Raw genomic sequence first — 26,781 nt, forward strand, 5'->3', positions numbered from 1 at the left:
CCTCCCAGAATAGCTTCAGTCAGAGTTGGCAACCCTACCCAGGAGCTCTCTGCCTGTGAGAGAAGGAGGTGGGGGCGTGTGTCACGTGGAGCCCCTGCCCTGCCCTGCCCTGCTAGAGGCATGGACAGGTCTTACTGCCAACTAGCTAATCCGAAGGCACCACTCCCACCTCCCCCCATACACACCCCAGTAGGGCAGGCCTGCCCTGCACTAGCTATGCAGGCCTTGGGGGGCTGGGGAGGGTGTTGGGGGTAAAACCAACACGTGCCTGGTTTGGCCTGGATTTTGCAGCTGTCTCTGTGCAAAGCACACCTGCTGCAGCAAAGAGATCGCACAGGGAAAGGGTTAATCTCAGTGCAATATATTAAAGTGGGGTGCACCTCCTCCACTGAGCCAAAAGGCTGGTGTGTACACTGTCTCTTTGGTGATAGAGGACTTGGTAATTTCTAGAAGTGTCCAATGACAGGGTCTGGATATTGCAAGGGAATGCTCTTAGAGGGGGTCTTGAAGGTTGGGGTGCACCAATGTTAACCTCTAAAGTAAGGATAGGATTACCAGAGTCCTGAGGAGAGTGCCTAAATTGTTGAAAGGCTGGTGTTGCAGTGGAGCTGTTGCCCATCTATAATCTCATCCCCTCACAAACCCACCCCAGGAAACTTCTACATACTTCCCAAGATACACAAGCAGGAAACCCAGGCAGATGCATCATATGTGGGGGTGATATTCCTTCTGAAGCAATATCAGGACTCCTAGAACCTGTCTTTAAACCATACAAAGGTCAAGTTTCCTCCAAGATTCAATGGACTTTCTCCAGGAACTTTGCAACTTTAACAGTTTCCCTCAGAACACCACCATGGATGTCACCTCCCTATACACCAACATCCCTCACCGTGAAGGCATTGCTGCCTGCCTCAAATATCTAAAAGACAGAGGGCAAAACACACACATCCATCCCATGGCAAAACTCATCCATTTCATTCCCCATAACATTACATTCGATGACACACACTTTGTCCAAACTATGGGAACAGACAGTGGCTCCCGAATATGTCGCCCATTTCATGGGCCACTTCAAGGAAGAATTTCTGGAAAAATGCATCATGAAATCAATGGTATACCTGAGATGTATCAATGATGTTTTCATCATCTAGATAGACAACCTAAATTCCCTCATAGATTTCCACCACAACTTCAACAGCCACCTCCCATACATCAAACTTTCTCTACAACACTCACATATCAGCATCAACTTCCTGGACGTCATAGTTAGCTCCATCAGTGGAGCTATATATAACTATATATAAGAAATCCATGGATCACCAGATTTAACTTCTCAGATCCGGTAGCTACCCCAGACATGCCAAAAAATCTTGTATCTACACCTAAGCAAGAATATGCTTGGAGGGGAAAAAGCTGGGATACACACCTTAACCCACTTAAAACCTCCTTCACCAAACAAAGACACTGCACCAGAGAAGTAGATCACATCATGGAATGGGCCACCCAAATAGCCTGAGAGAACCTGTTTCAATTCAGAAATAATAACCCAACTGACTGCACGTGCCTAGTTGTCACCTAGCATCCCACACTGGAGCCTGTATGAAACATCATCAAACAACTATAACCCATACTTGATGGGGACCACATCCTGAATGATTTCTTTCTGGAACTCCCTTTTCTGGTCTTCAAACAACTCCCCGCAACCTTGCCATGCTCATGAGAAGCAACCTCCCTACAGACTAGGACATACCAAGTCAAAGCAACCCAGACCCTGCCAGAATAACAGATAAAAAACTTGCAGACATACCTCTCCTACTACAATTATCAATCACCATTCTCACCCATAACACATCTTTCAAGATCCATATGTCCTACAGATGCCTATCACAATATGTGGTGTACTTCATCCAGTGCATCAAATGCCCCAGCAACAACTATGTGGGTGAAACTAGGCAATCGCTACTCTCAAATGAATTCTCACAGAAAAATACCCTATCACCCAGAGGTGAACACTTTTCACAAAGCTGTCAATCCATATCTGATCTCTCAGTCCTCATCCTCAGAGGAAACCTGTACAACACCTTAAAAAGATGAGCTTGGGAGTTTAAATTCATAACTCTGCTAATACCAAAAAAATCATAGATTCATTAGATACTGGGTTTTATGTTTCATTACAACATTCCGTAACCCAATAACCCTCTTTTGACTTATGGCTCAGAAGTGTTAACTGTCTACTTCATTTTAAATGGTCTCTTGCAACATGTGTTTAACTCCTCATGCTAAACAATCTATTCCTCCTTATATTCTACTGTGACACTCAGATTAATTTTCCCTGATCTGAAGAAGAGCTCTGGGTAGCTCAAAAACTTCTCTTTTTCACCAGCAGAAGTTGGTCTAATAAAAGATATCCTGGAACTAACACTGCATACAACACTGGTGAAATAGTTCCTTTAAATGTTTAATGCTGTTATTAGTGACCTTCAGAGTTAGAGCATCACTAAGGTGAATCAGGCAGGTCAAACCTTTCATAAAGCTTTAGTTTCAGTGTCTATTTGCAGTTCTCAGACAGTATACATTTGGGAGGTTTATTTACTATTTTTTTTTATTATACAAAACTTCAATTTCTTCAGGAATGATAAGGCCATCAGATAATTGCTGGTCCAAGATACCAACCCACCCTAGTTCAATCCAGCCTCTGCACATATTGGCTGTGATGTTACAAGAAGGATGATGTTCCTTGACGCTGTGACTTTCCTCTAATACCAACATAATTTGCCTTGTAGTTTAATCATAATGCGGCGCAGCTCGAGTACCACTGGTAGCAGTGGTCGACAATCCATGATGCCTCTGAGAGTGCAGGATACCAACAAGATGGGTCTTCAGACACCACAGGCGTAAGTGTCACTGATCAAGTCATTCAGAGTGGATTTTCACAAAGTTAATTGTTAATCCCAGTGAGTTAAGCATGTCTAAGTCTCTGTAGGGTCAGATCCATAAACAACAAGTTGTATGATGGTGTTAACTTTAATGCCATAATTTATGTGTGCATGCAAATATGGTCAATGTATGATTCTTTGGGAGCTAAAACTTTAATTTCCTGGCTTTCATGTGACTAAAATGTCATATTTTTACTTTTTGTTGTTGTTGTTGCATTATCAAGTACAGAACATCTGGCAGCAGTGATTTTATACAAGTGGCAGTCTCCAAAGAATATATTTAATTGGTCAGCAGCACCAAGAAGCTGTAATTCTAAAATGCTTAATCTAGCTCAGGGTGGATAAAAATGGGTGCTTTTTTTTTAAAAAAAAAAATCTGATTTTTTTAAATTTAAATACAGGTTTATTTTTTAAAAATAAACCAATTTAAAATTGTCAACCTGTGCTAATGCCTTAATTTATTATACTCTATTACAATCATTTAAATTAAATGCAAAAAATAATTCTAAACAATATGTGTTTGTTGCCAATTTTTAAAGAATGTTCCACCAGTTCTGTGGTTTGTCACTGGGTAAGTACCCGGAACCAGTGCTTGTTGAAGTAACAGTTGCCTTTTCTGCAGGTGCACTGTAGAGAGAATATTTTCTTCATTTCAGTTTATTCAACTAGTTCAGCATTAAGAAACCAGATGGGCACTCAACCCAGAAAGCTTGTCTTCCTTTCCCAATCTAAAAATAAAAGCTTGGTGTGAGAGAATATCTATTAGTTCTAAAATCTTGTAGGACACAGTGACCAGAAACAATCAATTCAATTCATTAACTACAGATATTTCCTTTTTTAATAAGTCAGTTTTAAACACAAATCATGTTAATATTTTTTGATAAATGTTTTTTTTTCTTGTGTACCCAGCATATTTAAAGTGGTTTTATTTAATAAAAAAGTGAATGCCGGTTTTGTGCATTTTAAACTGAATTTGAATTTACACCCAAGTAGACCTTGACATATATTGCAAGTACAAAGTTCATCTAATAAATATCATTCACCATTTCTAACACAATAAACAATGTCAAATTTAAGAATCTGAGCATCTAAAGCTATATAATTGCATAAATAAATGTATATAGGCATTTTTTATCCTCCTGGTAACAAAAAGCAGCAGCATATTTATTGTAAAGGTTATATTTAGTTATAAATCAGTATGTTTTAATGGTTACCAATCAATGAAAATCAGCCTTTCTTTAGGACAGTAATTAAAAAGTACAAATGCAAAACACAATTAAAATTGATGATTTAAACTGAGGTTTGCTGTTTAAAATCATGATTAAAATCGGTGACATAAATCCATATGCCTTGGTCTAACTTGCCTTCTGTTATGAATATGTGCTGTAGTTTTCTTAAGTGAGCATAAAGGTGAAATTATTGTAATATCAGTAACTTACACAAACTTTTTTTTTTTTTTATTTAGGCAAGACAGAACAACCTTTGGGAAGCTGAGTATGAGTAAACCTGCATCTGGTACCTTAGAAAGAAAAGTCAGCTTCTTTGGTAAAAGGTATTGATGACAGGGCTCTGTGCGGTAAATTTAAAAAGTAATTGAGCCGCTTTTTAAAGATCTCTGCAATTTGTTTTCCCTAGAAAGATTTCTATTGGGGAAGAATGGATTTGGGGCACTTTGGAGCAGGAGCAGCTTCATAGCTCTATCTCTCCTCACAAGGGTTGAGCAGTACAGAGATCATGTACCTGTGCAGATCACTGGCCTCCCCTCAGAAGCCACAGCAAGGGGAGAGGCAATGGGAAAAGTCTTTAGTGGGCTGTACTGCTCTGCTCCCACATGAATTTTTTTCTCAGTTAGACCTGAGTTGGGGTTAATAAGGTAGAGCAGGGGTCGGCAACCTTTTAGAAGTGCTGTGCCAAGTCTTCATTTATTCACTTTAATTTAAGTTTTCGCGTGCCAATAATACATTTTAATGTTTTTTAGAAGGTCTCTCTCTATAAGTCTATATATTTTATAACTAAACTATTGTCGTATGTAAACAAGGTTTTCAAAATGTTTAAGAAGCTCCATTTAAAATTAAATTTAAAATGCTGATCTTACACCACTGGCCTGCTCAGCCCCCTGCTGGCCTGGAGTTCTGTTCACCTAGGCTGGCAACAGGCTGAGTGGGGCCTGCAGCTGGGACCCCAGACCAGCAGTAGGCTGAGCGGCTCAGCCCGCTGCTGGTCTGGGGTACCATCTGCTGGCTCCTGCCAGCCAGGGTCCCAGCTGCCAGCCCTGCTCAGCCCGCAGCCGGTCTGGGGTCCCGGCACTGTCCACATAGAGTAGGTATCTATCTTCTCCCTGTTCTAGCCAGTCTCCTCCTCTCTCTGCACTGAGCTGAGGGTGGGAATGCGCTGAGAACAGGGCTGGGGGTGAAGGAGCAGGCTGAGGGTTGGGGTGCAGGGTCTGGCCAGGAACTAGAATGAGGGAGGGGGCTCAGGGTTGGGGCAGGAGGTTTGGGTGTGGAGCCTTACCTGGGCAGCTCCCATTTGGTGTGAGGGGTGCAGGTGGGAATGTGTGTGGGGGGGTGCAGGAGCTCCCATTTGGTGCTCAGGGTGGGGGTGGGGATGGGGATGTGGGGGATGCAAGAGTCAGGGCATGGGGTGTGGGGGGGTGCAGGAGTCAGGGTGGGGGCTGGGTATGTGTGGGGGGTCAGGGCTGGGGTTGTGGGGGGGCTGCAGGGGTCAGGGCAGAGGGCTGGGTGTGTGTGAGGAGGGGTCAGGGCAGAGGGCTGGGTGTGTGTGAGGGAGGTACAGGGGTAAGGGCAGAGGCCTGGGGGTGTGTGAGCAGGGGGCAGAGGGCTGGGCAGAGGGCTGGAGGGGTGCAGAGGTCAGGGCAGAGGGCTGGAGGTGTGGACTGGGGTTGTGGAGGTGCTCCCAGCCCCCTGCCCTGAGTGGCTGGCTGGGCAGGGGGCTGGAGGGGATATGCCGATTCCACCCCCTTTCCCAAGGTCCCCGGAGCAGAGAGCGCACAGGGAGGGAGAGAAGGAGGGGCAGGAACCCAGCACGCAGGGGGAAGAGCTTGCCTGCTCTGAAAGGAGAGAGCGGTGGCGGAGAAGAGCGGGCCGGGCAGGATTTTTAATGGCACACTGATCTCTGCCGGGGTGCCTGGCAGACAGCAGCATGACATTAAAAATTGGCTCGTGTGCCGTCGGTTGCCGACCCCTGAGCTAGAGGATGGGGACCACCAAAAATTTCCGTGACAGGATGAAGGTAAGGAAGATGAGAATTTATTTTTTAAATCTAAGGATAAGGTTTATATCTGTTTGTTTTGGCTATTAGTCCAATTAACTGTTGTTATTCAACTAGTATTAAAACTAAGGCTTTGTCTAAGTAGAGACATTGACTAGTATAGATAATGCAGAATAACTTATTCTGCAATAACTATTTCAGAATAACTCCCTGTGTGGATAATCTGTTCCGGAATACAAATGACATAGCAGAGTAATTATTCTTTAATAAAAGTGATTAAGTGAATAGAAGCAAATAAGCTTAAGAACACTACGATTATGGTCTACCGGTATCTAAACTTTTTGTTTCTAGAACTAGTGGTCCCGGAGGTTCACGTAACAGTCAGTATGGTGTGTTTGGTACAGAAAAGATCAAGGATCCCAGGCCACTTCATGACAAGGCATTCATCCAGCAGTGTATCCGACAGCTCTGTGAGGTATTTTGCTATTTTCTTTAAATGTTTGGTTTAAATCATAAATGGGGTTAATCAAAATCTACCTTTTTCCTTTGCCTCAAACCTAGCTTTTGTCTAGAATCTACCTACCCACACTAGTAATATGCATGTGTCTTTTCTCAGTTTCTTGTAGAGAATGGTTATGCCCATAATGTCTCCATGAAATCACTCCAATCTCCATCTGTTAAGGACTTCTTAAAGATCTTCACTTTTATCTATGGCTTTCTGTGCCCTTATGAGCTTCCTGATTCCAAGTTTGAAGAGGAAATCCCCAGAATCTTTAAAGAGCTTGGGTATGCATCAGGAATTCATTCTTGTCAATTTCTTATTGTAAAGGGAATGGTAAAACTTAAAATTGTGTAGTTTAAACTCCCTCCCCAGTATTGTTATTGGTCCTGTTTGTTTTGTTTAGGAGGTGGCTCGTTGAATGTAGAGGGTTTTTTGGGGTGCGTTTCACTCAAGCTGGACAATTAGCTATTGTAATAGTAATCTTAGGTGTTGCTTGGAAATAGTAGTAGGTCCAACATTTTCAAAAAATCTTAAATGTTGGTAGTCTCCGGATTTCCAACTTTATGGGGAAGTGTGAATTGCATTTAACTCATCCTGTGAGGTGCCTTGTGCTGGTAGTGAGGTGATGATTACCCTCAGCTCATATTGATATCTTTGAGTCAAGCATGCTCACCATGTCAAATACGCAAGGTTTTTGGTTTCTGTTATCTAGTGGAAATTTTGAAAAGAAGGGTGCTCTCTAATGGCCTTTCTTTGTGATACTGAGAAACTGACTATTTTACTACAGACCAGGTAACCAGAATACAATCCTGGGTAGCTGTCAAAACATGGCAATGATTCTCGTAATGAAAAGACTGTTTGAGAAACTTGTCTCCAGAGCTGGAAGATGGATTTAAATAATTCGTTTTTTAAAAAACTGAATATGGGTATTTTAAGAACATTTGCATTTAAAACACTTTGGCACACTTTATCAGCAAAACGTTTTTAGCTCATTGCCCTATAAATCTAAACTAATTTTGTGTACTGCCATCCAAAATCAGAACAAAATGTGCACTTTTCCACTCATTGAATTTCAGAAGATTTCCCAAGTGTGTCTATAGTTAGCAATGCAACATCCAGGTGTTATATATTTATGAACTTTCTCAGTAACTTGCATGTCAAATTTGGTCAGATTACAGATGTTTTATTTATTTAGCTCCCAGCACTGTAAGTTCAACCTAGGATCTGAAAACTATGCTATTTCTGCCTCATATCATATGATCTTAAGTTCACAACCACTTTTAAAAGCAGTCTTGAATTTAGAGAGTCCCAGAAGTGAGAATTTAATTTAGTGGGGATTTGGGTGCTCTTCCTCTGTGTCTCTTGGCCAGTTGGTTAGGAGCGGAGGGGCTTCAGACCTGCCTGCACCATTACCACATTCCACAGTGAGGGAGAAGATAGGTCAGTACTTCACATGTTGGAATTCTTTTTTCCTTCCTCACCTCATCACCCTCCCTTCCAGGCCTCTCTGTCTCCTTTCCTAGCACCTATTTAAATAGTTCCCTCTCCTGCCTTCTAGCACTGATGTGCATGTCCCTCTCCTCAAAATAGTCTAAAAAGGAGAAAGAGGAGAATCATTAGGAGTGGGGAGATGTCAGGTAGGGAGGCAGAGCAGCAGAGGAGAGTCAAGATCAAGAGTTGACCCTAGCACCAGACTAAAAAGAGGAAAAAGGGAGAGATGTGTCTTGCAATCTGTTGAGCAAATGGGAGTTGTGGGAATAGTTTGAAGACATCCCTTCTCACTCCAGCACTATCCTTGTCTATGCAACAAATCTCCACCTCCTCACTCCAAGAAGACATTAAACTCCTGTCATCACCAGCTGAAATATTCTGCTATTGGAACTTAGCTGATTTTTTTTTATGCATGATGTAACATAGAATCTATTCTTCTCTTCTGTAGCTGCTCCGTAGAAGCACATCCTTGCTTTTATTGGTAAGGTGCGCCTCAAAGTGTATGTAAGAATGCCATTTTGTGTAGTCAGGGAATTTTTACCAGAACAAAACTTTTGAGAAATGCTCTAATTCTTTTTCATTGTAGGTATCCCTTTGCATTGTCAAAAAGCTCTATATACACAGTGGGGGCTCCACACACCTGGCCTCAGATTGTAGCAGCTTTGGTTTGGCTAATCGATTGTGTCAAGGTACTATCTGACTTCACTGAGCAGAATAATGTTGTTTTCATGTATGGAGTGTTGTTGTCGGGTAGAATGTTAGAGGTATCTTAATAAGTGACTTTTGAAGTAGCCTAAACACTACAATAAGAAAGCAAAAAAAAAATTGCCAGATAACATTTTTAGTGATGATGTAATGTAAGAGCTAGACTTTAGCCTTATTTTTATAATGCTATATCATATGGCTTGATTTTAATTTTATATTTACACTTCTTGTTAAGCTAACTTGTGATGTTGATTAATACCTACACTAAAACAAGGTACCTACATGTAAGTAAAAATGAAATATATGAACACTTAAAAAAAATCTGGACTGAATTCAAAGAGGGTATGTAAGTTAGGGCTTGAAAAATCCACTTGCTTCTGAGGAACTTCCCTTTTGCTCCTGTTGACCTTGGCCATCTACTTCAGTTTATTAAATTTAAATGTAAGGGTGGGATTTTCAATATGCAGGACACCTGTCCCACAATGGGATGTGTGTGCCTGTGTCTTGAGCACTCTTAAAAAGCCAACCCTAAAACTTCCAGTATTTATGGCTGCAAAGATACATTTGGCTTACATTGGTTAAATGATACAATTTTGTTATATGGAGTCTCCAGACAGTTCTTTTGCCTCTCTTGCGAGACTTAGCTTGGCAAAACATAACAGCAGAATTAAACTAACAAAACTTGTTATTTTCACTGCTGCTATTTAGAAACCACCACCAAAAAAAGGAGATACTGGTCCAGTGATGCTAATTCTGCATCCATGGACTTTTTCTTAAAATTAATGTGATACTCTAATCCAGCAACTGGTAGAGGTCTTCACAGACTGCATTCTCTGGAGTACTATTAACTTCATATACCATTAATTCCCCTTCTAGTTGTATTCTGCCATGAGGGAAAACACACCCTTTGATGAAGGACAGACCTGGGAAGGAGAAACAGAAGATGGAATTGTACATCATAAGGTACCAAAATAATTTACCAGTGACTATAGTAACTGATCATCTAGAGCAGTGGTCCCCACAATTTTCAGGGTCGTGTCTCCCCTACCCCCTCGAGCCAGGGCCGGCATGGCTGTGGTTCCGGGGGGGGGCAACAGGGATAAAAGGAGCTGAGGCTGGAGGCAGCTCTGGGGCTGGGGCCAGGAACAGGACCGAGGCTGGGGGCAGGAGTGAGGACTGGGGCCGGGTGCAGAGGTACAGCTGGATTACGGTTGAGGGCTGAGGCTTGGGATGGGGCTGGAAGCCAGGGTCCTGGCTCGGGGCAGGGCCAGAGCAGAGCTAGAGTGGAACTGGACAGGGTGGCACTCCCTCTCTTCCCCCTGGCCCCACTGCGCTCCCTTGAATGTTTTTCCGCCCCAAAGGGGGCATGCCCCACAGTTTGGAGACCTCTGACCTAGATTCTGAAGTATCTGTCATAAATTTATGACATTGTTCTGTCATAAAACAATGTGTATAACTTAAGCTAGTTTAATTCGGCTTTCAGTTTTCTTGGTCAGTCTTACATCTTTAATGCTATTTTCACAAAATCATGAATACAATGTAAATTAGCTTAAGAATGCATCCGATGAAGTGAGATGTAGCTCACGAAAGCTTATGCTCAAATAAATTTGTTAGTCTCTAAGGTACCACAAGTACGCCTTTTCTTTTTGCAAATACAGACTAACACAGCTGCTACTTTGAAACCTAGCTTAAGAAAGTAACAGTTTGTACTAGTCTCCTTATTTTTTTAAAATTGTAAGATTGTACTATGTTATGTTTGCAGCATAAGCTTTATTGTATTTTCTCAGTTATTGGCTGGACTGTTTACCTCAACCCAAATTATTTTTTAAAATAAAATACATTTCTTAGGAAAGACACTCATCCTCCTTTTGTCTGGGCACTGGTAAATTACATCTAAAACTACTTCCCTGAATGTGGATCAACACCAGATTAATAGTCTCAAGTGTTCCACTTCAGGATGGAAACTGTTTGTTAAATTAAAATAGGAATCCTTTATTTTTATGATTCTGTCACACAGTGCTTCCGCTCCTCAGGAGGGGTGGGGAGGAGGGGAGTGTCATCCTGCTTTTCGTTTTCCTCTCTTGGCAAGGTCTAAAAGATTTCCTCTATTTGGAACTTGATTCTTTTCTTATTAAATTGCAATACTGTTCTGAACAGTAACTCCATTTAAAAAAGGTAGGGTTTCTTTCTTATGGGGGTGACGTTTCACAGAATCGTGTGGCACCTCACCACCATCTGCCCTTAGCATGACGTAGTCTTGTCTGTGCCTTATGTAGATCGGTTCCCTCACTCAGTCATCCTCTGGGAACACACAAACTGCTTTCCAGGCCTCCCTAGGCCTCAGTTTCTTTGCATAGATTAGCAATTGTCACATGCTAACCCCCAAGTCTTCCAAGCATCCCTCTGGAGTGTCCAGCCCCTGTTCCACTGAATACTCACAGAACTATGAGATTCACTGCTCCCAAGGGAATAGTATACACCATTTTACTAGTTTTAATTCAGGATTATCTGCCTTCCCACTTAACCCACAGCACTCAGATATATGTATAGGAAAAACAAGAATAAGTTTGTTCTCTGATCATAAAGATTCAAATGATAGTAAGAATATTGGAAATATGACAGGTTTCAGAGTAGCAGCCGTGTTAGTCTGTATTCGCAAAAAGAAAAGGAGTACTTGTGGCACCTTAGAGACTAACAAATTTATTAGAGCATAAGCTTTCGTGAGCTACAGCTCACTTCATCGGATGCATTTCCGATACACACAAAACAAAATCATAACAGGCTTTCTAGACCTAAACCTAACTCATAAGACAGTCTCTTTCTGCTGTGGGAGAGCTTACCCTAAGTCCTTTTAAGAATTTTCAGCCAGGATGGCTGAGATCTCCTTTTTATAAAATCAAGCCCACTAGCAGCTTGACTTCACAGATTAAAAGATGCCAGGGTGTGTGTCTACATCCCCAAATATACCAGACCAAACCTTTGATTTTTTCACCCGAAAAGAGGGTGCCTCATCCACCGTGCTTTTCCATTCCCCTCCTCCCCCCACACCTGTCCATCCCCATTAGGGTTGCCAACCCTTCAGGGTTGTCCTGGAGTCTTCGGGAATTAAAGATTAATCTTTAATTAAAGATTGTCAAGTGATGAAACCTCCCAGAATACATCCAATCAAAATTGGCAACCCTAATCCTCATTTACCTCTTCCTGTTAATTCTCTTCTAAAGTCTCCATAAGTTCTTCATTAGCATTTGAATCAGTATGCTAATAGACTTCTATTGTGAGATACTCGATACTGAATGGTCCACCAGGGAGATAAGTGTCTCCCATCTTCTATCTGGAGAACTTTGTCTCCAGGTACTGTATCCTTGAGTGATCTGCCTTTAACTACCAGACCTATTACAACATAATTTTCATCATATATTCATAATTCCTCACGTATATCTGTCAATGATTATGATGACCAGTGGACTGGCTTTCATTAGAGACCTTACATGACATTCTTTTGGTGAACCCCAGGGATCCCTTTATCCCAGGCCCTCTGCCAGTTGGCATCAAGAGATCCTTTAGTCACAAATGTTTCCAGTTCATATCTTCATTTTTACTTTAAAACTGACTAAAACTTTTTTCTAGCTGCTAGCCCTACAACCTAACCCTAGATCTAGAAGCCAAGCTTCATTCTTTCCTCCTCTTATCATCAGTAATAAAAGTTCTGCCCTGAGTTAAAGCTATGCAGTACCTTTCAGTGGGGTTGCACAGTTTGACAGAGGGCATAATTGGACCTATAGAATTGTTATTAGCAGTGATGTACAAGCAAGAAAGAACCTTGGATGAATTTTGGATCCTGGGGTGAGGTTGCAGGGCTCGCAGTTGCAATGGAAAAAACTGTTTTAAAAAAAATACCTCTATAAATGAACAAATATGAGCTGGAGTTAACATACAAACAAAAGACACACAATACCACTTTCAGTTGCTCTTGAGAGAACTGCAGTTTAAAATTGTTAACAGATTACAATCTTAGGGGATTCCTGGATTACATGGACACCCTCCCCAACAATATAGGCTACATCATCTGTCAGGAGACTATATCAGATCATCCCTCATACATCTTATTTTTAAAACAAACCACCACCAAAAAATAGACTCTTTTGACCGCACTTACCTCTGCAAATACCACTTCATCTTCTTCCCTTCTCCTTTGCATCTAAATTCAATTGAATACAGAATCTATTCTTTCTGTCTTTAATTCCCTTAAATCCAGTTCTGCCCCACCATTTAAATGTCTTATCAAGGTCACCAAAGACCTCATAGCAACACCAAAAAGCTGCTTGCCTAGACTCCTCTTTTGTTAATGCGGTTGATTACTCCTCTCACTTGGATTATTCACTCTTATATGTGTTTTCTCTTCATGCTTTGCTCTCCATGCTCACTTCTTGTTTTTTCCAAAATTTCTTGAGCATTTTGGTTGATGACTATTACTCCTGCTCCTCTCCCTCTTCCGCTCAAACTGAACTCATCCTTTTGCCTCTAATTTTTCCTCTTCCCCATTATGTACCATTGAATCCTCATCCATTCTGCCTCATTTACTGTACACCTTGCTGGTTTCTCTCTTTGTTCTCCTCCTGGCCATGCAGAATGCTGCTTCAAAAAAATTTCCCCTCAAGCCTCTTATGTACCATATAAGTCCCTATTTAAATCCTTTCATTTGCTATATGAAAGTCAAGTGTTTGGACCTTGCCTTCAAACTTCTGAACTCTGATCTGGCTTACATCACTTTATTTTCATCCTGTTCTTGTTTTCAATCCTTTGCCTCTCACCATTCTCTTTATATTCTTCTGCATTCTCATCTTTGTACCTTCTTTTTTATACTTAGAATACTCTCTTTCCTATGCACCATATAGTTATGCTATTTTCATTCAAACTATTTAAAAATAACCTAACAGGATTAAAACAAACAGTTCTAAGAGTTAATGGTCATCTGATCAGTTGATGTATAGTAAGTATGAACTGTATTCTGTTTTTTAATTTAGAATGTAAATCTCTTGGGCTGGACCCTGTTTGTCTGTATTGTAAAGAGTTGAGCACATGGACAGTGCTTAGTAAATAAACTGATAACAGATCTTTTTGGTTAAGATGTTCAGTTTAATTCCACTTGCGGGGATATCCAGATGCTTAGAAGCTTTTGGCTTTCCTTTATGCAAGTTTTTTAAATTGTATTTTCAGCTCTTTATGGACTACACGGTAAAGTGCTATGAGCACTTCATGAAGGGTGGAGACACTTTTGAGGAGTTTGATGCAGAAGTGCAGTCAAAACTAAGTAAGTTTTGTGGGGAAGGGAGGGGAGGAGGAAAGTTAGTCTATATTTGGCCATAAATTTTTTCAATTAAAAGTGAAATTCTTCTCTGTAAAGTGCCTAGTAGTAACTAAAAGGTTGATTCCATGTTTCTCTCTTGTTTGCAAATTTGATATGAAAATAAAAGGATGGATTTTTTCCCCCCTCCAAACTTCCAACCATGCAAACTCAGCCTGGGCTCTGAGAGTCAGATGAGGTTGTCTTCATCTTATGTATCATCCCCAGTAATACAGGCTGGTCACCCTATGCCCTCAGCAATACTCGTGCAATCCTATGTTATCAGTGGTGTTGTATGGGTGTAACTTATTGGAATGCATTATGCAATGCTGTTGATGCACAGATGAAATAGCATTTGCAGCTCATTCTTACCTCTGGCTCAGCAGGGCTGACAAATAAAAGGCAATACAAATTTCCTTTTCTCACTGAAAGGTGCAGATGTGACTGAATACATACAGACAGCAGATCAGATGAGTAAGAAGGTTCCACTTCTGCAGTCTCTTTTCAGGGCCTGTATGGTTCCACAGTGTATTGCAGAGCTTCTCAAACTGACCTGTGGCGTACTTGCTGATGGTCTGCAGAGTGTTGGCAAGTTGTACAGTGCAGCTCCTTGTTTTCACTTGCTTCTACAGGCAACCAAGAGAGAGCCTGTTGAAAAAGCTGAAAACAAGGAAACAACCCCACTCAGTCCCTCAGTGGCTGTTGTTTACATAGAGGCCACTCTCAGACTAGAGCCACCAATAGGACTGGAGTTGCCTGCTAATGGAGCCTAGGAGTTAGTAGGAGAGGAGACATGAGTTATCAGTGAGAGAGGAAATTTCAAAAGGAAAGAGAACCAGGCAGCTGTCCAGCATTTGCAAGGAGCAAGGGAAGGGACAAATCAAATTGTTGGGAGGCACCTAGGAGGAAAAGAAGAGTATCATTGTTAGAGGAGCAGAGTGAGTAAGTAACCATTTCCCCCCACATTTATCACAGTTTTTACATAAGTAACATATTGCACAGTCACAAATGGGGCTACACTTGAGAAGTTTTGTGGGACTTGGTTCATGAGGTGAACATTCTACTACAATTATGTGATCCACATATCAAAAAGTTTGCGAATCCCTGTTTATTGGAACTTGCCACATGGTAGAGCTTCTGCATATTCTGACATAGGCAAGAACTCACTTGGATTACTTTTATTTTTTTTTTTGTCTGTGTTCTAGATTGTGTGATGAGAATTGGATAAAAATTGTAACCTTTTGATAAGTGTGCCTATTCAAAGACTGGGTGTCTGGTGTGCTATAATAAAAGCAACTGCATTGGTATTATGCAGTATGGATGTTGATGTTTTACGAGAGCAGTCTAACCTTTTTTGTTTCCTTTCAGAGGACTTGTTTAATGTAGATGAATTCCAGGTGGAGGCTCTGGCAGCAGAAAATAAAAGGTTGCAAGAAGAGATTGCAAGACTAGAAAAAGAAAGGGAAAGTGAGCCGGTTAGTAAATATACCCATATACGTGAAGGAGAGCTGTTTTTGAACTTGATTTATATTGATATTCCGGGTGCTCTCTCGCATTCCTTGGAAATAATATTTCCATAGCAAGGCATTGATAACACAACAGTAAGACGGGCAAACTGATGTGGCTATTTCATGCTAGAATAAAATGTAAATATTCCTTCAGATGTTCCAAGCGACTCACGCTGGCCCTGGATATCATTTGCTCTATATCAATGCAATATAAAACATTTTATTGGGGAGGCTTGAGTCACAGTTGGGTATTGTGTAGATACTTTCAAATAATGGAAGACTTTGCAATGTTCACAGTTTAGCCAATGTAATTCTAAGCACTGTTTATCCAACAGGATTTCTCTCCAAGGACTTAATATCCAGAGGGTTTTGGGGGGAGAAGAGTATGGGACAAGTGGCAGCAACTTATCAAAATGTTTGTTTTGTAAGAAAGCATTACGTATTTGAAAAGTCAGTTTAAGTACTTTAAATTTATATATACTGAAATATAAATTGGCTCAGTAGCTAGGTAACTGGCAAACTGAGACTACAGTAACTCCTCACTTAATGTTGTATCAGAGGGGTATCCGTGTTAGTCTGGATCTGTTAAAGCGGCAAAGAGTCCTGTGGCACCTTATAGACTAACAGACATATTGGAGCATAAGCTTTCGAGGGTGAATACCTACTTTGTCGGATGCATGTAGTGGAAATTTTCAGAGGCAGGTATAAATATGCAAGCAAGCAAGAAACAGGCTAGGGAGAACGAGGTTAGTTCAGTCAGGGAGGATGAAGCCCTTTTCTAACAGTTGAGGTGTGAACACCAAGGGAGGAGAAACTGCTTTTGTAGTTGGCTAGCCATTGACAAAAAAGAAAAGGAGTACTTGTGGCACCTTAGAGACTAACAAATTTATTTGATACATGATGCATCCGATGAAGTGAGCTGTAGCTCACGAAAGCTTATGCTCAAATAAATTTGTTAGTCTCTAAGGTGCCACAAGTACTCCTTTTTCTTTTTTGCGAATACAGACTAACACGAGAGAATATGCTTCAGGTTGGCAGGTTGTCTGTGGGCGAGGCCTGGCCTGCCTCCCAAGGCCTGTGAAAGTGAGGGATCGTTGTCCAGGATGGGTTGTAGATCCAGGAACCAATCCATGCAACAAACCTCGATGCCAACTCTGCCCCCATATCTACACCAGCGACACCATCACAGGACCTAACCAGATCAGCCACATCATCACCGGTTCGTTCACCTGCACGTCCACCAATGTAATCTATGCCATCATATGCCAGCAATGCCCTTCTGCTATGTACGTCGACCAAACTGAATAGTCCCTACATAAAAGGATAAATTGATACAAATCAGAGATTAGGAATGGCAATATACAAAAAACTGTAGGAGAACACTTCAACCTCCCTGGACACACAATAGCAGACTTAAAGGTAGCCATCCTGCAGCAAAAAAAACTTCAGGACCAGACTTCAAAGAGAAACTGCTGAGCTTCAGTTCATTTGCAAATTTGACACCATCAGCTCAGGATTAAACAAAGTCAATGGCTTGCCAACTACAAAAGCAGTTTCTCCTCCCTTGGTGTTCACACCTCAACTGCTAAAAGAGGGCCTCATCCTCCCTGATTGAACTAATCTCGTTATCCCTAGCCTGATTCTTGCTTGCATATTTATACCTGCCTCTGGAAATTTCCACGACATTCATCCAACGAAGTGGGTATTCACTCACGAAAGCTTATGCTCCCATACGTCTGTTAGTCTATAAGGTGCCACAGGACTCTTTGCCGCTTTAACATTGTAGTTATGTTCCTGAAAAATGCTACTTTAAGCGAATCCAATTTCCCCATAAGAATTAATGTAAATAGGTTCCAGGGAAATTTTTTTCGCCAGACAAAAGACTATATATATATATATATATATATATATATATATATATATATATATATATATATATATATATATATATATACACACACACACACAATATAAGTTTTAAACAATTTAATACAATACACAGCAATGATGATTGTGAGGCTTGGTTGAGGTGGTGGAGTCAAAGGTTGGAAGAGGAATATTTCCCAGGGAACGCCTTACTGCTAAATGATGAACTAGCACTAGGCTGAGCCCTCAAGGGTTAACACGTTGTTAATGTAGCCTCACAATCTACAAGGCAGCACGAATGGAGGGAGGGGAGACAGAATGGAGGCAGACAGAGACACACACCATGTATGAGAGAGACATGTGCATTGCCCCTTTAAGTACGCTGACTCCACTCTAAGTACATTGCCTTTTTAAGTAGATCAGCAAGTTGAGACAGCAGCTGCTGCCAGCAAGCTCCTTGAGCCCTGTCCTATCGTGTCCCATCCCTTCTCCTCCCCTCCCCCACTGCACGATCTGTGGAGATGGCCCGATGGTGCCCGCCTCCCCCCACTGCTTTACCCCCTGACATTAGCACCCCACCCCCGCCCAGCAAGCAGTAGGCTCCTGGGAGCAGGAGACAGGGCAGGAGCAGCACATGGCAGTGGGGGGAGGGACAGTTGAACTGCATGGCAATTGACAGCCTGCTGGCGGCTGCCGCACAGGGAATTTAAGGGGGCTGCCGATCCACCCCGGTTCCAAGCCGCTGCCACTAGCTCCAACGGGCTACTCTTTCTGCAAGCAGTGGACAAAGCAGGCGGCCGCCAAACAACATTATAAGGGAGCATTGTGAAACTTTAAATGAGCATGTTCCCTAATTGATCTGCAACGTAATAAGGAAACAATGTTAACCGGGAGAACTTTAAGTGAGGAGTTTCTGTACTTTTCCTGTTCAAAATGTGCTTGTTTTACTGTTGTCCCCTCTCCCCTGTTTCCACCATCTGTTGTGTCTTGTCATAACCCTAAACTGCAAGTTCTCTGAAGTGGAACTAGCTTATTGTTTGTTGTTCAGTGCCTAGCACAACTGGGCCCTTATCCTTGATACAAGCTTCTAAGTAAAAAGAAAAGGAGTACTTGTGGCACCTTAGAGACTAACAAATTTATTAGAGCATAAGCTTTCGTGAGCTACAGCTCACTTCATCGGATGAAAGCTTATGCTCTAATAAATTTGTTAGTCTCTAAGGTGCCACAAGTACTCCTTTTCTTTTTGCGAATACAGACTAACACGGCTGCTACTCTGAAAGCTTCTAAGTGTTATTGTGATACAACAAAAGTATCAGAGGCTTTTGGATTGAAATGTTTGAGGTTAATAAAGCTGTTGGGAATGCCTAAGGCTTTAGGCAAGTTTAAGTCAACTGCTAAAAAGAGGGAGGGAGTATAAAGGAAAACTTCATCAGCCTAACAAAGCTTCTTGTTGTCACGGCACAGTCCTGCGTAGAAAGTAAAAATGATTTTATTTCTACAAATTCTCTAAGTAAGAGGTTGGTGTTTTTTTTCCCCTCCCCCCTTCTCCCCACAAAAGGACCGTTTAGTGTCATTGAAAAAACTGAAATCTTCTTTGCAAGCAGATGTTCAGAAATATCAGGCTTACATGGTTAATCTGGAGTCTCATGCAGCCATCCTTGACCAGAAAGTGAAAGGAATTAATGGGGAACTTGAAACAGCAGGTGAGGAAGAAGCACTGTTCACAAATGGTTGACCATGCTAAAAACAACTTAGTTCAGCTTTAAGAGTGTGAAATATTTATTGTGCGTATTCTGATCCTACAGAGAAACTTTCCTATATAGGTTCCTAACAAAACAGATTTTATTAGATTTGTAGCCACTCTATAGGCTCTGAAGAGGGTGTGGTGAGGAAATGGCAAGTGAGTGATTACTTCCCAGACCAATGTATATATCACTTTTAAAAAATGCATAGGCTGATAATTAAGAACCTATTAGTTGATCCTGATTTTTTTATTCATTTATTTTAACATCTAGAACACAGGTTCTCAAATTGGTGGTCATGAAGTTATTACATGCTTTAAATTTATAAGGATAGCTGCACTCAGAGGCTTGTTGTGTGACAGGAGACACCAGTACCAAAAGCTTGAGAACACTGGTCTAGAGCTAGGTTTACTTCAAAACTGAGTGAAAGCATCCCTATCTTGTTTGTAAAGCATTTTGGGATTCTTTTTATACAAAAATAATCCTTCTAAATGTAAGATTCTATTATTAATTTTAGTGTATACTTAGTGATTTCCTTTCCATATTTATATTTAATTGGCAAAACATCTGATTCTAACTTCTGAAACAATCACCTCTTTTTTTGCTAATAGTTATAATATTGCTAATTTAAGTCACATTAGAGATGTTAGCTCCAGGGCTCAGAAATGTATGTCAGGTATTAAATTAGGAAACTTTTAAGAAAGCAAAATATGAACTAAATATGGAGTAGTTATAATGCTTACACAGCCATTAACTAGTCTGAAGAAAAGGAGTACTTGTGGCACCTTAGAGACTAACAAATTTATTAGAGCATAAGCTTTCGTGAGCTACAGCTCACTTCATCGGATGCATTTGGTGGAAAATTTTTCCACCAAATGCATCCGATGAAGTGAGCTGTAGCTCACGAAAGCTTATGCTCTAATAAATTTGTTAGTCTCTAAGGTGCCACAAGTACTCCTTTTCTTTTTGCGAATACAGACTAACACAGCTGCTACTCTGAAACCTGTCATTATGCAAGTAACTAGTCTGAGTTTCTAATAGATCTAAAAAAAAATTTTGTAAATTCAGAAATGGAAGTTGAAGCGATGAAGCAGGAGAATGCACGCCTCCAGCACATCTTTGATAACCAGAAGTACTCAGTTGCAGACATTGAGAGAATAAATCATGAAAGGGATGAACTGCAGCAAACCATCAACAAGCTGACCAAGGAACTGGAGGCGGAAGAACACCAATTATGGAATGAAGAGATGAAATATGCTAAAGGGAAAGAGGCGGTATGTGAAAGCACTACTATCTGTGAGAGGCAATTGTCAGTTTGCATCCTTAAAACTTAATTCAAGTTTAGTCAAAAACTGAAATTTAAGACACTACTGCCAATTAGTTTCCTAAATTAATTTAACAATAGCAGTAATGTCTCTTATCATTTTTAATCTGTTAAAAGGGTATGTATTTATTCTTATCTTGAACAAACACTTTTTTTTCTTGCCTACCTCTCCTTTCAAGTGGAGTGGAAACGTCTTTGTGATGCACAATGATTTGTGCATCATCTATGGGATAGCAGGTATGCACCACTGTCAACCACTGATGTTGATGCAGAAAGGGAGTTTTCAGAGTTGCTGGCTGTCTAAATCACTTTCTTGGAATTAAATATCCCTAATGTAATTTATGCCATTTTAGCACTTTAATTTGCATCAATATTTCTCTGAGCTTTTAAGACCAAACTCGTCCCTCAATTCCACTGAATTCAGCCCTAATGAAAGTATGAGTTTGATCCTTAGTATTCTAATTTAAAATAGCAGTTTTTTAAAGTTGCTGCTTGTTGGGCAAAGCACACCAAAAAAAATAATTCTGCTCAAACACTGTATAACTTTACATGTCACTTGCTTATAGCTGTAAAATTCAGAGCTAATGCGAAATAAAAACAAAATAGATGTTGCACTGTTGCTAAGTAACACCAGGGGATCAGGAAACAGGCCAGTTTTGAAACTCTCTAGGTATGTAATATTAAAATAACTTGCTAGGTCATACAGTTGTGTATGTGCAGTGTCCATAACTCTTGCTCCCTACATTAGAAGCATTGCAGTTATGACAGATGTTTGCCTTTTTTTGGAGCCTTACAAACTACTCATAAGTATCCATCTCCTAGCTTTGAGAGTCAGTACCCAAATGAAAACTGGAGAGTAGTTATACTTCATGATGAGAAAATACAATAAGTCAAATAAGGAAACTGTTCAATCTCACCTGTATACATTATGAAACTTCTGAGAGCCAATCTACAAGACTCGCCGTGGTTAAACCAAAAACGCTAATTGGTAAGTTAACAATACCTAGAACTCTTGCATTTCCCAGAAGTGTGCGCGCTCGTGGAGCAACTGGGCACTCTTTTACTCATAGTAAGAACAATGAGCTTGCTGCAAGGCTTTGGAGTTGGATGCATGCTTGGAATTTCTGTTAATTTTTGGCTTTCCCCCCTTCTGTCTCCCCCGCAACCTAACAGATTGAAACACAACTGGCAGAGTATCACAAGTTGGCTCGAAAACTGAAACTAATCCCAATAAGTGCAGAGAATTCCAAAGGCCATGATTTTGAGATTAAGTTTAATCCTGAAGCAGGACCAAACTGTCTAGTCAAATACAGAACTCATATTCATGTAAGTGGACACCTTTTTATTTAAAAGACTAGTAATTTTATTGCTGCTTCACTCCTAGGAACAGAGTTAGTACTTCATTTATAAGCAACTGGGTTAGGAAGTTTTAAACTACCCTTTATGTAACATCAGTACAGTGCTTTGGGATGTACTGATGGGAATGGCAAAAGGAAATAAACGGTAAAGTATAGATGATCTAAGAAAAAAAATGTATAAGGGGCGGTGGGATTAGTAAGTCATTTTGGGAGGGAGGGGAGAATCAGACATCACTTTCAGGGTCTTTTTTTTTTTGGTCTCACACACCACCCCCAAGTCATCTTTTTTGCTTATAAAGTGGCTTGGTTGAAAGCTTGAGTCTTGCTGAAGAAGTTCCAGATGCCCATCCTTTGAAGTTTTAAATTGTGGTGGGGCTTTTCTCTGAGCAATAATGGTTTTGTTCAATTCTAAATTATTGTAATTCTGGAGGTTTCTGGGACAATTTCCTTATTGCAACAAGCACCCCTTCTTAAATGGCTATTTCTTTTGTATGTGCATTACAGGCTCCCCTTATGGAGCTCATAAATAGGACCGAAGAAGAAATTAGAAAAGCTACCCACAAGAAAATGGGTTTAGAGGATACATTGGAACAGGTGAGCTACACGTGCTTATGGTGTCTCGATATTAAGCTTTGCTAGACCATTACCAACACTTGATCACGTACATATTATAAAAACATTTTATTTTTATTTTTTTTATTCTGGGGTAGTGCTCAAAGGCCTTTGCCAGGGTCAGTCCATCCCCCACCCCCCATTGTACTAAGCACAGTACAAAACAAAGGTACCTATGGTCCATGCCTCAAAGACGCAAAAGTGATTAACAGAAGAGGAAGTTGGGTGGTCAAGGGTAACAAAAATAAGATGCAATCACATAAGTTTGCAGAAATAGTGGAAAGCTTTTTCTTGTTAGACAAACAAGTAAAATGAGCTTTCTCAGACTTCTGCCCAACCTAGCCATCACTACCTGGCTGATATCTTGTAGCTTTCAGAGTAGAACTGGGCCTAGCAGGTACCTGAAGATGGATTAGTGTGGGGAAGGTGTTCCGTGTTTAGAGGTTGTTGATTAATATTATAGCTAATTGATTTTGACTATATTTTCAGTTGGATATTAAAAATGCTCATGAGACCAAATAACCAAGCTCAGCCAATTTGTCTATATACAAAATAGCGTGCTACAATATGAAAGGAAGACATATATACACCTCCTGAGAACAGCTCTTTTTTTTTTTCCTCTCAGCATGACTATCATACAATAGGTGTGCTTCAAAGATGCCGCCCCAAGACCACTTACATTTATATCATGGCTGTTTACCAGTTAAAAAGTACGTTAGATGTCACCTAAGATCCAACCCACCAGTTCCTTAACTTCTTGTCCTATACCTCCCCTTATCTTTGTTTTGGATACTACATTCCAAGCCTGTGAAGGTACCTCTACTGGGACCTAGAACAAATGTATCTTGCCTTTAACAGGCTTCCTATTTTCTAATGAGTTTCTGAGCTCAACTTTACAAAGTGTTATGGGATACTTGACACGGGTGAACAGAATTGTGGAAAGAATAGTATAATACATTCAGTTACTATAACTTCCCAACACATATATATATATATATATATATATATATATATATATATAATGTATATGAATACTGAAGGCATAATATCCATTAATGTGGTGATACTACACATAATATATATGTATTAGCTAACAGGAGCAGCATTTAAAAAAAAAGTGCAGACATGTCTGGAGGAGGAGCCAACAAATGAGCATTCAAAACTGGTACCGCATCAAATAGAAGAATTGTTCTTGAAATTTCTGATGAAATAACACACTGCTAAGTTTGCTGCCACTTTTAAGAAGCACACCTATTACAAAATTCTCTTGTTCAGGAAATGTTTTGTACACAGAAAATATGGCTTGTCAAAGTTTATATTAGTTTTCTAATAGTTATTCATATTAAGAATATTAAGACCTGTTTTTGAAGTAGTTTATTTTCACCTCTTCCCTCAACCTCCATCCCCCACTTAATCAGAGGTAATACTGAAGGCAAAGGGTACAATTCTCTCTGTATACATAGTTTGTGTCACTAACAATTATTCCCTAAACTGGTACATAATAGGAGTTGATCTAAGTATTCATCTTTGGGAGTTGAAATAAGAATCATGGGGGGATGTGGCTTCTGTGTATATATTTTCTGTGAAGGTGGAAAGTACTCAAAATTGCAGGTTGGAATTTTTGCAGGACTACTGTTGGACTTTTTTAACCAACTGTGTACTTTCAGGTGAACACAATGGTATTAGAAAAGAAAAGCAGTGTTAAAATGCTTAAGGAAGAGGCCCAAAAGCTGGATGACCTTTACCACCAGAAGCTTAAGGTAGGCACTATTTATAAAGTGAGACAAATTAAATGAAGGATTTGGATAGTGAGAATCCAAAGTTGTGTTCTGACTGGCCATTTGAGTCTTATTGGTGCTGTCACAGTCATATACAAACTGATACAAAATTGAGACTTCAGCGCTGAAGAAAGTCTTGATCTAACATCCAATAGAACATGTTTGGTAACAAAAAAGAGCTCTCCTGTTGACTGAATGGTCCCCTTAACATCCCCATTGCTGCTTTGGCACCTGTCACCTTGCATAGCAGCCCTTTCTCTTATGTTTGTTTTTGCCCTGAGAACTATATTTTTGAGAAAGAATGATGCACAGGAAAAAATGCTACTTCAAAATAAGCTAGTGTTAATTTTAGAGGTATAGGTTTGAAAAAGTTAGTAGAGCTGTAAACCACAAAAAGGGTCTGCATTACTTGGCTACTGATGCACTAATTAAGAGTTGAAGGCAGTTGACCATCACACTCTTACCTCACAACACACCTAAACTTGGCTATTGACACTGCTATTACAGTAAGCTCTGGTCTACACTGGGGGGATCGATCTAAGTTAAGCAACTTCAGCGACGTGAATAACGTAGCTGAAGTTGACTGACTTAGATCGACTTACCGTGGTGTCTTCACTGCGGTGAGTCGACTGTTGCCGCTCCTCCATCAACTCTGCCTGCACCTCTCGCGGCGGTGGAGTACAGGAGTCGAAGGGAGAGCGCTTGGGGGTCAATTTATCGTGCCAGATAAATTGACCCCTGCTGGATCGATCACTGCCCGCCAGTCCGGCAAGTAGTGTAGACATACCCCTAGTCAACAAAATATCTAACAGCTGTGATATTGGTAATAATACTTATTCATATAACTTTCAGAACACTATACAAACCTTAGAAAGACTATCAACAATTTTTGAGCAGAAGTATGACTTATCTGCTATTATGAGTAACATTTAAGTTTACTAGAACTGAAAGCTCTGGAGTGCAGGAATTCTTTTTGTTGGTTTTGTGCATTTGATAGCACTATGTGTATTGCCAACTTCACTCTTTCCCTGCATATAGTCAGTCATTCGCCTGTCTTGTTTGAGCCTTTCACAGAGGAACAGGGGAAAGAGAAACTTGAAAATGGATATTCTTGTAAAATCACAAAAATTTGCAGGAGTAATCAGGATCCCAGAGTACTCCCACTGTGAGAGAGGGTGAATACTACTGCCTATCTTAATTCTTCAAATGACTTTTTTTGGGGGGCGGGGCGGGGTGTTAGACTTGGAAGGGAAGGCTGGAGCAACCCAAGCCTTGAAGGGTGGAGTGGGGGTTGTACTCCAGAGTAGTACAAAGGGACCTCCTTGAACTCTCTCATTTGGTTTCCAAATAAGCTGCAGCATGGCATTACAAGTGTGTTGATTTACTAATTCTAACATGAGTATTGGTAGTAAATTGAGAGAAAACAATTTATCTCTTAAAAATAAGAAATATAAATACTAACTTACGTTGTTACCATTACAGGAAGCAGAAGAGAAAGAGAGAAAATGTGCAACTGAGCTGGAATTATTGGAGAAGCATAAACACTTACTTGAGAGTGGAATCAATGAAGGCTTCAGTGAAGCTATGAACGAGTTGCATGATGTTCAGCGGCAGTAAGTCCGACAACAGCTAGGGATTGGTTTTTGAGATATATTGCACACGTCATTCAGTGTTAAGTTTTAACATGTCTAGCATTATATGATGATATTTTTATAGTTCTTCGAGTGAGTAAGTACCCATTTCAGTTATTTTTCATGAGACTCATATCATTACCCTCCTTCTGCAAGCTTAGAGTTATAAAATATTTTCCCTCCACAGTAAATGTGCTTTGCCAGGATATTTAACCAGTCTGCCCAATAGTTGTGTTCAGTTGTCTTCTAGTGTACCTTCATATCATGTATTTGGTTATAGTGAGAGTGTAAATCCATCAGAGTTCAGTAAAGACATACCTGAGTGCAGTAATTCATCCAGAAAAATCCAGGAAAGCTGTATTTTGATCCTGATAGACAGGGTTTTCTCAGTTGTTCTTCTTTTCCTTGTGATCCTTTCCTTTTTATTGACCAGCATAAAAATTATCCTTGTTTTTCAAAGTTAAGTTTAAGAAAACAAGTCTGATCTAATTCAAATAAATTATCCCATAAAAAGTTGTATTACTCTGATGATCCATCAGCCAGACTAAAGTGATTGTTTCCACTGTGTCAACTTGTATAATTAAGGAAAGGGTTTTTTATTCTTTAGATACCAGGTTGTTATGCAGATGACAACAGAAGAGAGTAGGAAAGTGGGTGATAATTTGAACCGACTGTTGGAAGTGATTGCTACTCATGTAGTATCAGTAGAGGTAAGTCAAACTTGTTGCTGTCTAAAATGAAATCCTTCTGAACGTG

At 40.4% G+C, this 26,781-nt stretch overlaps 1 protein-coding gene across 4 annotated transcripts in view; it reads left to right on the forward strand.

The window, feature by feature from the left end:
- NDC80 (NDC80 kinetochore complex component) overlaps positions 1 to 26,781 on the forward strand; it is a 28,365-nt gene that overhangs the window by 562 nt on the left and 1,022 nt on the right. For all 4 annotated transcript variants that reach the window (XM_038390103.2, XM_043508028.1, XM_038390104.2 and 1 more), the window contains exons 2-16: positions 2,784 to 2,894; positions 4,402 to 4,488; positions 6,516 to 6,639; positions 6,781 to 6,950; positions 8,744 to 8,846; positions 9,739 to 9,825; positions 14,080 to 14,173; positions 15,575 to 15,681; positions 19,139 to 19,283; positions 20,391 to 20,596; positions 21,820 to 21,972; positions 22,509 to 22,598; positions 24,284 to 24,376; positions 25,877 to 26,007; positions 26,633 to 26,735. In XM_038390103.2, coding sequence (XP_038246031.1) covers positions 2,784 to 2,894; positions 4,402 to 4,488; positions 6,516 to 6,639; positions 6,781 to 6,950; positions 8,744 to 8,846; positions 9,739 to 9,825; positions 14,080 to 14,173; positions 15,575 to 15,681; positions 19,139 to 19,283; positions 20,391 to 20,596; positions 21,820 to 21,972; positions 22,509 to 22,598; positions 24,284 to 24,376; positions 25,877 to 26,007; positions 26,633 to 26,735 — 1,804 coding nt within the window. The remainder of the gene's footprint in view (positions 1 to 2,783; positions 2,895 to 4,401; positions 4,489 to 6,515; positions 6,640 to 6,780; positions 6,951 to 8,743; positions 8,847 to 9,738; positions 9,826 to 14,079; positions 14,174 to 15,574; positions 15,682 to 19,138; positions 19,284 to 20,390; positions 20,597 to 21,819; positions 21,973 to 22,508; positions 22,599 to 24,283; positions 24,377 to 25,876; positions 26,008 to 26,632; positions 26,736 to 26,781) is intronic.

This window comes from Dermochelys coriacea, chromosome 2 (assembly GCF_009764565.3).
Source record: "Dermochelys coriacea isolate rDerCor1 chromosome 2, rDerCor1.pri.v4, whole genome shotgun sequence".
NCBI classification, from domain to species: Eukaryota; Metazoa; Chordata; order Testudines; family Dermochelyidae; genus Dermochelys; species Dermochelys coriacea.